A 16,408-nucleotide genomic window follows, 5' to 3' on the forward strand; every position below is an offset into this window, starting at 1 on the left:
TCCCTCTCTCTCTCACACTCCATACCTCTCTCCATGTTGCTCCTCATTTCAGTATCCCCCTCCCACTCTCTCTCTCTCTCTCCCATTTACACTCCATACAGCTTCAGGGCTACAACTTTTCCTCTCTCGGTTTCCTTGTCAATATTTCCCCCTTCATAATCATATTGTCCTTCTCATGAAATGATTTATCTGTTATTTAAATACTATATACTTTATTTATTGCTTATCTTCTCGTTTCTAGTTGTAGTTTGACCTGATATTGGGGTATCTTTGGGGAAATTGCAAGTGCATTAGAAATAAAGAAATAGGACAATAAAATGAAGGATCTATCTATCTATGAGCTCCAATATACTTCTTCTCTCCCTCCTCTTGCATAGCCCTCTCAGCTTGGCCTCTACCGCCCACTCTTCACCTCAGCATTAATGCAACATGCATCACTGTGGAGGCGGTAAGGTAGTTAGCACAAGCAGCAGCAGCGACGGCAGCAACATCCACATGGAAACGGCTGCCACCACTAGGCTCATCCAAGCAAGATGAGTTTGATTTGATTGACAAAGAATCACTCAGTGATTCAGTGAAATCGCCACAGGAACACACAGACATTTGCCACTCTAAATATTAGCATCAAAGATAAGTGCTAACAGTAGCAAGATAGAGCATCTTTGGACAGTCGAATCGACTGTGAAAATTTACAATTTGAAACCATGAAAATGACAAGGTCACACTTTTTAGGTGGTGATGTGGTCTAAATCTGGGCGAAAAACCCATGAAACTTTGCACACACACCAAAAATGTCTTCATAGTGCCGCCTACAAATGTTTTACAAAACATTCCCGCTTCTATGTTTCATCTTGTTCCGTGAAAATTGGGAGACATGTAACAGCCAAAGACCTTTAACCCGAACGGGAAGTCCGCTAATTTAAATTTGTTTTGGAATTTGTTACTTTTTAATTTTTACTTTTCTAGAGGTTATATTTTAACAAACTCCTATAAACTTTGCCTGATCATCTTCAAACTTTGCATGTCTTATTTAAAAATGTTTAATATCAAAAGTTTTGAAATGTTTAATATTTTGTTGTTTGTGCTGTTTACAAAGAAAAATGTTGTGAAGGTCTAAATCTGGATCAAAACTCATGAAACTTGGCACTCACATCAGACCTGGTATAAAAATTAATATTATAGAGATTTGTCATGTGATATTTATAAAATGTCATTATAGCGCCCCCTACAAAGTTGTAACTAATCACTCCTGGTTGGAAATTTCACCTAGATCTGTAAAAATTGGGGGACGTATGTAACAGCCCAATACCTACAAAAATGTTATTTGGAGTCATATGCTAAACCAAACAGGACGTCCGCCATTTTGACATTATTTTGGAATTGAATGTCATTTTTGGCCTTCTGTAGAGGTCATATTTTCACAAACTTCTCCGCCTATCAACTTTTGTTGTTTCATCTATTATGGTGCTGCAAAATCTGATGACTCACAGTGTCAATAAAAGCTGCATGACCCAGATGATCCGATTCCTATCTTCTCAAAATGTTCACACATTTGAGAGTCCAGGTCTGAAGACATCTATGAAGTTATTTTTCATCAGTGGTTGCGCCATTTAATGTCTAAAGGAAATATATGTTTTATTCCAGCGGGTTGATCAGTCTATCTCATATTTGCTGGGAAGAGTGTTTTAGGCTTTCATGATGTTGAAATATGTGTTTTTTATAAAATGCCGTTGCTGTGGAAACAGGTTGTTTTGCAAGAAAACATGTTTATGAGGACCTAAATATGCATGCAACATCATTAAACTTTGCACGCACATAACCAAAAATCATTAATGTCGTTAGTTTACCTGCGGGAAGAAAAACATCAAAGAATAAAACTTCCTTTAGTAGCCAGTAGATGGCACTACCGCTACGATGAAAAACAAAAACACGTGTATATACTGGTGTTTTTGTTATATATATATATATATATATATATATATATATATATATATAGATATATTTATATATTTATATATATATATGTGTGTGTGTGCGTGTGCGTGCGTGCGCGTATGTATTGTAAATGCACGTTTATTGTGCAATTTTTGGAAAATGGCTCATTAGCGGCCCCTAGAATGATTTAAGCAAGCAGCCCAACTTATATATTTCACCGAGCTACATGACCATCTCCCAACACCCCCAAATTCATAATGATTTGAAATTGACATTTTCATACATCTAGTTAGGAAGTGGTTTTTTTTCTGTCTTCTTGGTGAGAGGTGGATCAGCGCACTAGCACTCTCCATTAGCCAGATCCATCAAGATGTAGTCTTTACATTACAATACACTATCATCGAGGGATGCCTTTCTGAGATCACTCCATTTTTGCTCCATCCAGTGGTAGTTAGTTGTAAGTGAAACGACAAAACCAGAATCTGAGCAATGTCGCCAGCATGTATGAGATGTGGTGTTTACACAGGAAGCAGATGCAAAGTCACCATGATCACTGTTTAGTGTGGATGGTTTGACCACACATGCATGTCAAAATACTGTATGTTTACAACAGTGGCTCAACATGCAATCAATGAAAGGAACAAGAACAGTGCGTGTATGGGTGCCCTGGTTTACAAAATATTGACTGTTTCTCACTTTTATTTTAATGTTTTAATGTGCAGAGCAGCAGGAGGAACCCAGAACTAAAAGGAATTACTTTTAATGGCGTAACAATCTTTTAAAAAATAAATCAAGGCAATAGGAAATGATTAGGGTGCGTCAGAGAAGTTGAAGCGAGAGAGAAACATGAAGTTTTACATTCCACAGTGTGAGTTTGGCTCCATCTGGAAGCCTTTAAAGGAGGGGAGAGGAGACAAGGAGGAGTCTGAACAAGCAGCTGTTGAATATGTAGGACACATTCCACAGAGGGTGAGCAGCTCACAGGCTCACATTGCTGAGAGATAAAAAATTTAATATATATATATATATATATATATATATATATATATATATATGTATGTGTGTGTGTGTGTGTGCGTGTGTGCGGGGGGGTGTGGGGGTGTGTGTGTGTGCATGTGCGTTACACATGCCTTTGATTTTGATTGAGTACAACAAAACAAGAAGAGAACGTAAGTAAGAAGAAAGAAAATCATGACATGTACTAACATTGTAATAACATATGGTATTACTGAAAAAGACAAGAGTGCAGACAGAAGTTGACCACAGTACTCAGCCTCTTCCTGTCTTGCAGCTCAGGAAGTTGAGGCCAGAGCTGACACATACAGATATTTTCCCCTTATTTTGCTCTATTCAGTCTTGCTTGACTAAACAAGAGGAAGAACCAGGGAGGGGTGCAAAGCAGAGAGAAGGCGGGATTTGGATGAAGCTGAGAGTGAAAGGAAAGAAAGAAAGAAGGTGACTGAGCAGTCCAGCACTTTATTTGAGAAGTTATGATGGAAGCCACCGTTGAATCTCAGGAAACTGGGTGAGTTTGGGACCGCTGAGCCGCTTGAAAATCTAGTGAGGAAACAGTATTTAGGCAAGGCAATGGGGTGTTGTAAGTTTAAGAAGAGAAGGCGGGGTCTGGTGGTGGTAGTCACCAAGCCACAGCAGGAAAAACAGATGTGACTCACTAATAAATAGGTCAATGGCTACGGAAAAACGGGTTGAATGGCTTCACGTCATGACATGTTTACATTGTTTTCCATAGATCAGATTTGTAACATGTGATCGCCACCAAGGCCATTGAATTGACTTTGTTGTGGAAATCCTGACATGTCAACTTACTTTGTTTCCATATGCAATTGAAATATGCAAGCCCTTTTGAGCACATCTGCCACTAAGACGATCATTTGCCGGTCAAAGACAGAAATGATTGTTTCAGTCCGTGTTTGCAATGACTTTGCCGCACGTACCAACTTGAGAGTTTTCATGGTCGAGTACAGAATTGTGTCACAATGTGACTTAAGGCACTCATTGAAATCAAAATTATGTTTAAGCCCCAGAAAATTATGGTGGTATTTATTACTTTTTTTTCTATTTTAGTAAACTGAGTAAACAGAATCACTGACATTATATCCTTGTTGTGATATTCCTGAGCTTTATCAGATGATATGCAAAGAATAATAATGCAGTAACGAAAAGAACATATAAGTAGTTCACACAACTGCAAGTTTTCCAATTCTAAAATCTGATTTAAAGGTTGCAAATGAATGATGTCATTCTTACTGCATGCGTGCATCTCAAAATGATTGCCATCGCATTTAAGTAAGTAGGCGTGACCGATTTTTTTGGGGGGGGGTGATTATTTTAAAACATTTGCCGTGTTTCTGAGTGAGAGGTCTCTGACATTTTGGATCAAAATTCCCAAAGTTTAAAGAATTACAGTACACTTAACATCCACTTGAAAAATATCACTTGAAATCGCTTGGGTTTTTTTTTCCCGTCTCAGGCAAATGAGTCAGTGTTCAGTCACCCTGTATTGCACGAGGCCAAAAGAATTTCATTACCATGGCTACCAGGGGCAGAGGCAGGGCGTTGTGACTAGCTTAGTTGTTTTCAAACAGCTGAGAGTCAGAAGAGAAGTACAAGCAGTCAAATAGCAGCGAAAACCTGACATTTTCACTCATGGAGACAGCACTTCACCATCAGGCCGCCGTATAGCACACTCAATTGGTGCGCAGATCCGTGCATTCGGTCATCTACGCACAACCACCCCATCGACCCCTTTAATGTGTCAGGTAGCAAAAGCTTATGCTGATAACATCGTTGGCTGATCCTAATTTGTGCAAAGACATCCGCTCTGCTTCCATTTTGGGTTGGACACCAAAGTGCTTGGCGGTCATCATCTTGATTTATTAGATGGTGACAGTAAAGAAGAAAACAAATACAGTTTTATTAGCAATGATGTTTCACCTTATAGTGAATAAATGCACGGTTGCATTTATTCTCCCCTTTTTTCCTCAGATATATTTTAAGTAGAGAGTGGCTAAAAATTTTGGCGAACGGCAAATTGTGCTTTTGGGGATGAATGTTGACAATTCATAAAATATACAGCAAACTAATGCTTGCCGTGGTGTATACGTACTTACTTCCCTGATTGTTATTCATTATACATTGTTATATATATATATATATATATATATATATATATATATATATATATATATATATATATATATATATATATATATATTTGTCATATATTCTTATTTATTTTTACAATCCACTCAAGTTCCAAGTCGTAAATATGTACCTCTCTCCGCATATGCAACGCAGCCACACCATAGGCACTTCAAAGACAAAACAAGAAGGAAGTAAAAGTGAAAGTAAAGCTTAAAAGATTTTAATTACTTCGAGACATTATGTTTTATTTACTGGTTCTTTTTCCGTTTGCTTCACCCATCTGGTTGAAGTTTTTGTGACATCAATAAAAAAAATCTTATGCGAATTAGCCCTTCTGTATTGTCACAATGGCGAGGAACTGCAGCACCGCTCACAAACATACCAATTTTCATAAATTTGCCAGAAAACTAGACTTACTTGTTCTTTGATTTCGCATGTAATCAGATTCGTAGCTCCCCAGAGCCCCAGCTATTTATTTGCGCACCTTAATAAGGACATGTTCCATAATATTGTATGTTTAATGTTATCTACTTTCGAAAAATAAACACCAGAAGGTAATGAGAATGCCCTCAAGATAAGCTGCAAGTTGAATTAAAATGCATAAAAAGCAAATCATGGTTCAAGGTGGTTCTGCAGATAAGATTTTGTTTCTTTTACGATAAAAGGATTTTCAGTCGCCACATTTGTGATCGCCAACATGATGCAAATGCGAGATCTGTCGTCAGATATGACATACCTGTCCACTTAATGGCAACACTAAAATGTGTCGTCACTAAAGACAGAGTTGAGCCCTAAAGGGGGTCATATGTTAGTCATGGGGTCAGGTGACAATATTGTCGTTTCTGCTCCTCTTATGAATAAGAAACAGTGTCAATGTGTTTACTAGAATGGAGATGTTTGGAAGGATTATGGAACGCGCCACTGTGTGTGTTGTTCTAATTTTGAGAGGAAACTTAACCTTGAAGCACATACACAAGAAAATGTCATCACTTTTGATATAAATGAACATCTCTTATGACAAAGCATTAAAAAAAATGTAAAAAATTGAAACATCACACAGGAGAGTCTGCTGAAGCAAAGTGAAGTGGGGACGACTTGCCAGCATGGAATTCAAAACCTTCTCTTTGTCCTTCACAGTCACGCGGACACGCTGACAGGAGCACATAACACCTCCGCCCTCCCCTCTTCCAGGCCATGTCGACCCAAGCCGCCACCTCCGACCGTGAAGTCCTCCCAAATCCCTTCTCGACCTCCTCTACCTCCACCCAATCCTCCGTCACTCCCTTTTACCTCCAAACCTACTTCCCCGCTGCCCTCCAACCCACCTGCTCCATTTCTCCCTCCGCCTCTCTCCCCGACCCCACATACTGTGTGCCCTGCACTTCTCCTACGCAATTCTATTACCGCTGAGCGCACTCCCAGCCTCACTCCTCACCCTTCACCCTCACCCCAGGCAGTGTCAACCTCCGCCTTAGCCCTCTCCCCAACACCAACGCTGAGCCTTATAGATCTCTTGGTGGAGAGCAATTCTGTTTGGCTCACCAAAGGACTCAGCCAAGAACAAATCACGAGCATCCTTCGAGAAGAGCCTGCAGGGGTTAGTCACTCACACATATGATTTTATCTTTTACCAACTTTTCGGAAACTGTAGCAGAATACATCCATCCATTGTCTGTAGCCCTCACGGCCTTCCCAGCTGTCTGCGGGGGACACCCTGAACTGGTTGCCAGCCAATCGCAGGGCACACATAGACGAACAACCATCCGCGCTCACACTCATATCTAGGGGCATGATTTTGGATGTGGGAGGAAACCGGAGTACCCGGAGGAACTCCACGCAGGAAGGCCATAGCCAGAATCGAACCGACGACCTCTGCATTGTGAGGCCATCGTGCTAACCGGTCGTCCGCCGTGCCGCCTAGCAACATACCACAAGCAGCAAACTCTGTAGTACTGATTGCTAATATAAAGCTGCAGCAGCAGTGTGATGTTTGCAATTGTTGATTGTTTTGAAAATGACGTTTTAATGACCAGTTTATCTATTGATCCGCTAGCAGCTAAAACACTTCGGGCTCCACTGGCGGTTGCATCTGAAAAATATCCGCATTGTTCAATTGACAATTATTTTTCATCATAGTGAATTATCTTTTTAATTTTTATGTTTTATTGCAGTGATTATAATCTATCAGGTAGAAAGTCAGGAAACTGTAGACATACTTATACTTTTGTTACACTCGACATAGAGAAGCGAACCATACACAGCTTGACGTTGGCGCATTGAGTTATTTAACATCTGAGTGATTCTCGCAGGTCTTCCTGGTTCAAAGCACAGAGGAGCAAGGGATGACGCTGTCAGTGCGCCTGCCTGAGGAGCAGGAAGCAATGCCAATACACAACGTGAAGGTCAAACAGCACAAAACATGTATGAGCACATTCTTATCAATGTATAATATATACAAAGCCCCAATAATGTTGACATTCCAGAACCGGCCTGTATTTTGTTCCCCCGCAGTTCTTCACTTAGATGGGTCGGCTCTGGTTTTCGATGACATCTACAAACTCATCTCTTTCTACTGTGTCAGCAGGTGATACACACGCCTGCACACCCATTCGTGGGAAGATGTACTAAATAATCAAAAGGCACAGCTCCTAATTTAGTCATGAAGTAATCATTGGTTGTTAATGTCTGAGAAATGTTATAGGTGAACTTGTGTACGATTAGCACACTGAAAGGTTCCACAAATTCACAGAGAACTCAGAAAAAAAACAATCTATTTTACGCTCTGCTGTTGTGTGAATGCAATACGCCGCATCCTGCCACTTCAAATTACAGATCCCTCTGGTGTATCGCAACAATATAATGGAGCTCCCTCCAGTGGCATTAATGGTAAAAGCATCTTAAGTGACCGAGAAAGGGCATTTGTAAAAGAACCCGTCCGCCCCCAAAATATAGGGCCTGTAACCATTATTGAACAAATGATATGAAAAGGAAGTATTTAACTAAGATTCACAACAATTTTCACCGACATCCAAGTCACATGTTACTTGGTGAAAGCACAACTTGCAGTACTATTTGTGATTACGTAACATCTGTTGTTGAATCCAATCAGGGACATCCTGGCTGCGCCGCTGAAATTACCGCAAGCCATTTCGATGGCAACGCAAAAAGAGGAGCTGGAGGTCATCTCTGCTATGGGATCAGGTACTGACTAGATGTGGATACAATTTGGGATGGGCTTAGGAAAGAATTACATCAACAGTGACCGAACTGAAAAGTTCTTTGATTGGAACACATCAGCCAACTGAATGCTGAAGAAATGTAAACGCAGGCTTTAAATCTCACAACCAGTAATATACTACACTAAGGATTATGCAACATTATCATTCTATAAATATGGTAACTACACTTTTTTTATCGTATGTATTGCAGATTGTTGGACATCAGAAACAAATGAGAAGAGAAAAAAACAGAACCAAGTTCTGGACGGGAGTCCCAACATGGTTTATTTGTATATCACCCCAATCACTTTGACAGAGACACCAAACAAGCAGCCAAAAGACCTCTCTGAGCCCAAACTACAAATCAACACACCTAAGAGCATCGTTTCCTACTTGCTCAATGGAGAATCCAACCAGAAAGAAAATAGAGAGGTCAAAAATCAGAATAAGACTAACTCTAACCAGGACGCGAAATTCAAGAGGCCTCCCCCCAGGCCTCCTAGCCTGGGATCAGGCTCTGGGATGGGTTTGCTCTTCTCATCCCCCCCCTTGGAAAAAAACGCATCTTTGATGTCCGCAGCTGACAGAAAAGAGGAAGGAAGGATGGGGGGAGGGGACAAAGATGAGAGGAAGACAGCATTGACATCACCTCCGCCATTAAGACCTCCTGTTCCCCCGCAGAGTCGAGCCATCCCCTCGCTGCGTCCTGCTCCTCTGCGCCGCACTTCCTCCAGGAACAGTACAGATGGTGACGAGAAGGGCCAAAAACCTGTGAAGGGAACTGAAAAGGAAGGGGGAGGACTACGAGAGGAAGAGAAAACATATCTGTTGGTTGAGGGTGTAGAAAGAGGTGCGAGCAAGGATAATGAAGAGGACAAACAACATTCTGGTTCTCAAATTTTAGTGAAGAGGCCCACTCGACCGGTACCTCAGCCAAGGAAGAAACCTCCCTCACCGGATCAGAATGCTGGGACAAAAGCATGGGCTTCCACCGCGGCACAAAGGCCAGACGTGTCACTTTACTCTCCTCAGGGGGGCGCTATGCTTGGCACAGATCCTGACTCCTGCTCTAACAGCAGCACCGAAGAAGAAGGAGAGGCGAACCAGGACAGGGATCCAAACTATAGGTAGGTCTGGCACCACTGTGCGCTGAGTGTAATTCATGCATTTATGCAGAAAATATATTTTTTGGTTTATTTACTAAAATAAAATAATTTGAACTCAGTCAAAAATATGTGGATAATTTGTAAACATTATTTGGTTCCAAATTGACTTGCAAATGGCGCTGTTAAAATGCCATTTGCAGAGCCTTCCTGAGGACCAAGTCCATCAATTGCCCTGAAGAGTTCTACTAAATAATTTTTCAGGGCTTTCGGAGTTGGCCGGTCCATCACCTGTCACCTGCCCATTGACTCCAAAAGACTGTTGGGGGGGGGGGGGGAACAGAACCCGGTATATACACTAACGTTACTGTACCTGTCTGTTTATATCAGTAATCTGTCAGAGAATCGTGGCAGCAAAATGAAGCGGACACCAACCACTGTCATGTTGGGCAAAGCACGTTCCCGCCTGTCTACTGTTATTACGGGCCTCATCAGTCATGACCGTCGCCTCTCCCAACGCATTGTGGAGCTGGCTAGAGACCCGCTGAGCTATTTTGGTAACCTGGTAAATGCTTTAGCTGAAAATATCATGATGTTAATGTTTCAAAATATTCAACGCATGAAATGAAGTTCAGTTTTCACGCGTGATTTGTAGGTGAAAGAGCATCGAGCATTCACCCTTGAGACCATGTCCAAGCACTCCACCTCCACTGAGCTGTTGCAGGAGATCAGGCAGATGATGACACAATTAAAGAGTTACCTGCTGCAGAGTTCTGAACTCCAGGCCATGATAGAGCAGCAACATCAATATTCACAAGAAAAACTGGGTATGCCGTTTGTCGTTTAGCTTTAGTACCTCCTCTGCCCTGTTTGCAAAGACACAAGGGTCATTCCATGTCATTTCATCAAATGACCATCTCAGAATGTCCTGTAAAAATTATAGTAAAAAGACACCATTGTCAATAGAAAAAAAAAAATCACAAATATTTCTCATGCAAAATCATTGAATGTTGGGTAGTTTAGACATTTTTTGTAATCTTACTTTGAAAAGCCATTTTTAAACAGCAATCTCCGGAAAACTCAAAATCTCAACTATAGCCTTCAATATTTTTCGACATGCAATACCTGTTACCAATATCCTCCAAATTTGAAATATCTGGTGTGAAGCTCAATTATAGATTGCCACTGTTACATGACATGGGAACACATTCCATTTTGAAAAGACAAAATTTGGCTTTTCAAAATGGAAGAACAATTTTTTGCGGAATGAAGACTTCTATCACTTTTGTCTCTATCTTCAATTCTTGCAATTATATGCTGTAGTGGGACATTGCACAGGTGTTCTGGGAAAATTTCTGTCAAATGACAGAAAATTATTTCACCCCAGATGATGCAGTGAGAAGCTTCCCATTGGCATGCTTCAATTGGATTCTCGTCTGTACGAATAAAAGCCTTGGGAGTCTTTCTTAATTGCCCAGCTGCGTTACTTGTAGGTTTGGATATGCAGTACCAATCCTAATTCCAATAGTGTCGTTTGATGTAGGAAAGAAAACAAATCACCGATGCATTTTATTTGTAACATGTCCACAGCAAGGTTGAAGTTTTAAAGGGTGATTTGTGCTTTCTGACCGTGCAGAGAGCATAGTTGAAGCAGCTCTGTGTAAGAGTGTACTGAAGCCACTGAGGGAGCCTGTTTACCATAATCTGGAGAAACTGCACACCAACAATGGCAGCCTTAAGGAACTGGCACAGAACCAGGTATCCCAACTTATTTTTAGCTGTGTGGTTTAATCATCACATGTTCAATTGCTTTATTAAATGAGGTCTGTGCAATTTTGTGTCAATTAGTCTGTAGTTCTCGGCAGCACCACGACCGCTTTGGGAGTCACCACCGCCGTCCCAGAGGCCTCAGCTATGGAGAAGATTAGTGTGAAACTCAGTAATCTGCATCTGGAATACTCTCCTCCAAAGAAGATTGACCTACTGCTGAAGGCTTGTAAAATCATCTATGACTCAATGTCTGTCAGCTGTCCAGGTAAATCCCTCCGCCCCCCCCCCCCCCAAAACTGCATGTTCATACTCGTAGACTTGGTTTGGATATAAATTTTGAATCATGTTCCTCAAGAAGTAGTGTTGTGGATTTCTGGATCACCACAGGAAGTAATTTTTTTTGGACAAACTAATACATGAGTATCTTTCAGTTGTATAGAACAGTTTTGGTGATAAAGCCTGTCCAGAAAAATGTTGGGGTAAATTGAGCATCGGACCCATTTTTACCCTCTCCTATGTTCCCTTTCTCGCTCACTCCTCCATACTTCTTCCTATCATTATCGACCAATTGTTCGACCATATTGTTACCAGAGTCGGGTATTCCTTCAATATTGGCGGAAGGTCCGTCATTCCGTCCCTGATGGATGCTCTTTTTGCAAACGATAGACAAATGACGGGAAACTTAAAAAAGAAAATGACGTACGAAGCACTGAACGGAGATGGGTTTCCATCCGTCTTTATAATTGTCACTAACGGGGTCAAGTACCGTATTTTTATGATACACTGACAGAATTTTAGTTATTTATGATGATCAACATTTTTGTCATAATAAAATGTTCAGTGTGTGAAACAGTGTAAAAAAAACATTAAATGTTTGTGTTCAATTGTTCTAGAGTGTTTACAAATATTCACAATCTATATTTTAGCACAAACATTCAAATTAGTATCCTTATCATTTTCTGAATTAATATGAATAAAAAAATGTAGTTGTTCAGCTGACAGCAATTATTCCACTGTGTTTTACTTATTTTTAAGTCTTTAGTCATTTTTCAGTATCCATATTGAGGTACTCTATGCCGCTTTTTATCAAAGTTAAAATTTTGGTCTTGGGACAACACAACGAGAATTTAGGAGACTCTCCGCTACCGTGGTGACTACATGTTTGCATGATTTTACAGGGCGGACCCATGGAGCTGATGACTTCCTTCCTGTAATGATGTACGTCCTGGCTAGATCTAATCTGTCAGATTTACTGCTGGATGTGGAATACATGATGGAGTTGATGGACCCTGCGCTAACAATCGGAGAAGGTACAGGATCTGTTAACTTTCACAGCCAAACTGTCGGCTCCTTTCACGACCTGATTGTAATTTGAATGTGTTTTTGTATTTAGGTTCATATTATCTGACCACCACGTATGGCGCTCTTGAACATATAAAGACATTTGACCAGCAGAAATTAGCTTCACGTGAGCTGAGTAGGGAGATTCAGGACTCCATCCAACGGTGGGAGAGGCGACGCACACTCAACCAGGAATGCTTGGACCAAAGATCTGTTCAGGTATGAACACTATCATAATCACAAGCACAAAAGATACGCTTGTGTCATTTAAAAGTTCAAGGTTTACATATTTATCTCAGCCAATGTAGCCATAATCATTCCAAATATTCAAATGACGAAAGCATAATATATAATCTCAAATTGAACTTAATCAAAAATAAAACAAATCAACCGAGTCCGGCCCGGCCAATATTCCAAAAACACGCATGGTATGTTCATCGAACACTCTAAATTGTCTCTAAGTGTGGTTGTGAGTGTGAATGGTTGTCTGTCTTTGTGTAGCCTACGATTGGGTGGCAACCAATTCGGGGTGTGCTCCGCCTACTGCCCACGCCTACTAATAGGCACGACCCTCGCAAGGATAAGTAGCTTAGACAATGGATGGATGGATGAATATCCCAAGACATAGTCTCTTCTTCGTGTCCTGGGCCTCCTACATGCCCGGAACACCAAACCAGGGAGGTATCTAGGAGACATCCTAACCAGAATCCCGAGCCACCTCATCTGGCTCCTCTCGATGTAGAGTAGCAGCAGCTCCACCCTTGGATCCATTCTATCGCTGAAGGAGATCGCGGAGACCCTGCGCAGGAAACTCGTTTTTTTCTTTCAGTCACAACCCACAGCATGTGACCAAAGGTGAGGGGAAGAACGTAGAGTCAATTCGGCTAATTCATGTCCTCCAAGAGGCACCAGCAAGACTCAAGGTTGCGTGATATTATGGTTTGCCTGTTCCCAAAACAAATGTTATCTGGGCTTTCTCCTGACCTGGAAGTAATGCTGAACTTATCCCTCACCTCTCCCCTCCCTCCCGAGTCCATGGACTGAAGGCACGTCTCCATGGCAACGAGACGTTATACTTCCCAGCTGGGACACTGGCACGCACACACACCAACCATAACATACTGCATACACAACTCTACTTCATCGCCTTCTGCTAGTTCCCACAGTCCTCCCCCGTGATGTTAACTGCCCTGACGGATGCGCTAACTTGGACTGAGCTTCTAGTTTCAGGCCGGAAAAAATGGCATTAACCCTCAAACCCCGCCAATCCATCCTCTTCGTTCCTACAAGTGTGCAAGTCTTGACATCTGTTGTAATTGTGGCTACATGTGTTGAGGTTTTTTTTTTTATTTCAAGAACTTGAGCACATCTATTTTCCATCCCCTCCATAGTGTCTCCTTTCACACCCATGACCTTGAGGTGCTGAAAAGCAAGTACTGACAGGCCTTTCCATTTTGTCTCCCTCTAGTGGTCATTGTTTTTCATGTTTCCTGGCCAGAACCTTCCTGTCAAGCCAATTTTGTTGCAGCGACAAAAAAAATCCATGATTCATTCATTCAAGTGGTTGTCACATCTGCGTCGCTGTTCTGAGGTTGGGGGTTTGATTGCAACCTGGTCTTACTTAGTGGAATGAATACATCCATCCATCCATTATCCGAACCACTTAACCTCTCGGGCATGCTGGAGCCTATCCCAGTGGTCTTCGGCCAGTTGGCAGGTGCACCCTAAAGTGGTCGCCAGCCAATCGCAGGGCACACATAGACCAACAACCATTCACACCCAGAGACACAATTGAACGTGCCCAATCAACCAACCGTGCATGTTTTTGGAATGTGCGAGGAAACCAGAGTACCCGGAGAAAACCCACATGGGCAGAACATGCAAACCCCACACAGGAAGGCCGAAACCCAGAATCAAACCCTTGACCTCTGTACTGTGAGGCAGATATACAAACCAGTGATCCACTGTGCCGCCGATGGACAGACAATCACAGCAACTGACATTAACCATATTTTTATTCGTTATGGATTACTGAAACGCAGTCCTTGGAACAAGATAACACACTGATTTCATAAATGTTCCTATAGTTGTACCTCTTGCGTTTATGGGTGTCGTGCAGGAATTCTTGACAGTGTGCTGTCCTGACATCGGAAGTGATCCCAAAACTCTCGGCATCCTTCCCACCACCACAATCCAACAGCTGACTGAACAGTGTGCCGTACGTTTTGAACAAGGTAGATTTGTGTAACTTGTGGATCCATTCTATGAGAATAGATCAGTATATAAATATATAATACACAGGTGTCCAAATCTGTATTTTACTCTGCATTAGTGGAATTACGGGACCAAAATATCTTTGGTTGTTAATGGTATTTTCTAACACTTTCAATCACTTCCATGATATTTGCAAGTCCTTCGTGTGTTAGAAAAATCCTTCTCTCTGTCCTCCAGACTCATACATGCTCAGCATCTATGAAGATGGGGTTCGTCGGCCCCTGGCACCTACAGAGCTGGCACTGAGTGTGAAGAACAAATGTCGACCGGGAGCATATTGCTTCATCTACCACCCCGTGGACCAAAGAGCAATCAAACAAGCCTGGTCTGGCCGCAGCTGCCCCACGGGCCCGCCCCCGAGACCCCCTCCACAAAGCGCTTTCCAAAACATTTCAGCTGTCGATACTGAAACTCAAGAAGAGGAAGAAGGATGCCTGATTAGCTGGTAATTGTTTCACTGAGGCAGCAGCTTCTGTTGGATTGCTCTGAAAGTGCAACACTGGTGCCAAATCCAAGAGAGAAAAGTTGGCTTCACTCGATGCTTTGATGAAGCCTGGAAGAATATCTTAAAGGTCCGATGCTATTCTAATCCATTTTCCACCTCTGTTTTATGGATAACAAAAGGTTCAAATGAGTCAAGTTTGACAAACATGCAGTTTGGACTTGCTTTCCCATAAAAGGATGTCAAAGATTCTAAAAGATACAAATGGTTGTATGGGACCTTAACGTTTGTTCGTCTCATTTGCATGCGATGTTCAAATATAGCATAACATGACAGTTGTGTGATAAATTGTCTAAACATGGGGTCTGGAACTCCTTTTTGTAAAACGACTTTGTTCATGCTGCAGTGAAACATGAATCATTTTGTTCACGTAATTTTGTAATAATGTTGACTAAGGCCGCGATTGACGAGTGACCAGTTCAAAGTGTAACCGGTCTCTCCGCGAATGTCATTTGGAATCGTCTCTGGGTCAACCTGAAAGGGATTCACGGTCGAAAAGATGGATGGATATTTTAATAGAGAGCATTTGCCGCTGCTCAAAACAAATCCTGCATTGCCAGGTTCAAGACCAACGAATCCCATCAGTGAATCTTCTTTCCCTTTTGGCTAAGCCAGTGGCAGTTCTAGAAAGCTTTAGCTGGGGTGGCAGGAGGTTCGGTTTTGGAGGTTATGCCTCAAGTTCAGATTTCCTTCTTTGCAGTCCTTGGGGTGGCGAGTTTTATCCGTGTCACATGGTAAGGACTGGTGGACAGTCCTTAAAGATTGCTTGCGAGCAAAAAAAATGATGCGCTTTTCATGACGTGATTGTTCCGCTGTACGCCATACAATTCTATTGCTGTGCTTTGTTGTAAATAAAAAGTGCCTTTGCTGACTAAAAACACTCCCACAATCCAAAGAAGACTATGCATTGTTTTCAAAATCGAGTTAATAAAAGCCTGCAGCTGCAGCATCTCATTACGCACCAAGTAAAAAAATAAATTTAAAAAAATGGCATTCACGACTGTAAATTGTCAGATTTGACAGAGGAAGTGTTGAGAAAAGGAAGTGTTACACATTAACCTCTGAAAGAGCTCCAGATTAGCTCACAACTCAGTAAGAAC

The 16,408-nt window shown here is 41.7% G+C and overlaps 1 protein-coding gene across 1 annotated transcript; it reads left to right on the plus strand.

The window, feature by feature from the left end:
• Positions 1-3,266: 3,266 nt before the first annotated feature.
• rin3 (Ras and Rab interactor 3) lies at positions 3,267-16,197 on the plus strand. Its single transcript, XM_088312162.1, has 14 exons — positions 3,267-3,460; positions 6,238-6,697; positions 7,410-7,521; positions 7,612-7,684; positions 8,210-8,301; positions 8,530-9,445; positions 9,812-9,986; positions 10,077-10,248; positions 11,058-11,179; positions 11,270-11,456; positions 12,370-12,501; positions 12,585-12,751; positions 14,652-14,766; positions 14,984-16,197. The coding sequence occupies exons 1-14, from the start codon at positions 3,426-3,428 to the stop codon at positions 15,253-15,255; spliced, it is 3,030 nt and encodes a 1,009-aa protein (XP_088168288.1). The 5' UTR covers positions 3,267-3,425; the 3' UTR covers positions 15,256-16,197.
• Positions 16,198-16,408: the final 211 nt, after the last annotated feature.

Source organism: Idiotropiscis lumnitzeri, chromosome 1, assembly GCF_059441095.1.
Source record: "Idiotropiscis lumnitzeri isolate Australia: NSW breed Sydney's pygmy pipehorse chromosome 1, RoL_Ilum_1.0, whole genome shotgun sequence".
NCBI lineage: Eukaryota > Metazoa > Chordata > Actinopteri > Syngnathiformes > Syngnathidae > Idiotropiscis > Idiotropiscis lumnitzeri.

Coding starts and splice junctions, on each gene's coding strand:
- rin3 (XM_088312162.1), top strand. CDS start 3,426: ATGATGGAAGCCACCGTTGAATCTCAGGAAACTGG. Junction 7,685..8,209: donor TCTTTCTACTGTGTCAGCAG/GTGATACACACG, acceptor GAATCCAATCAG/GGACATCCTGGCTGCGCCGC. Junction 9,446..9,811: donor GACAGGGATCCAAACTATAG/GTAGGTCTGGCA, acceptor TGTTTATATCAG/TAATCTGTCAGAGAATCGTG.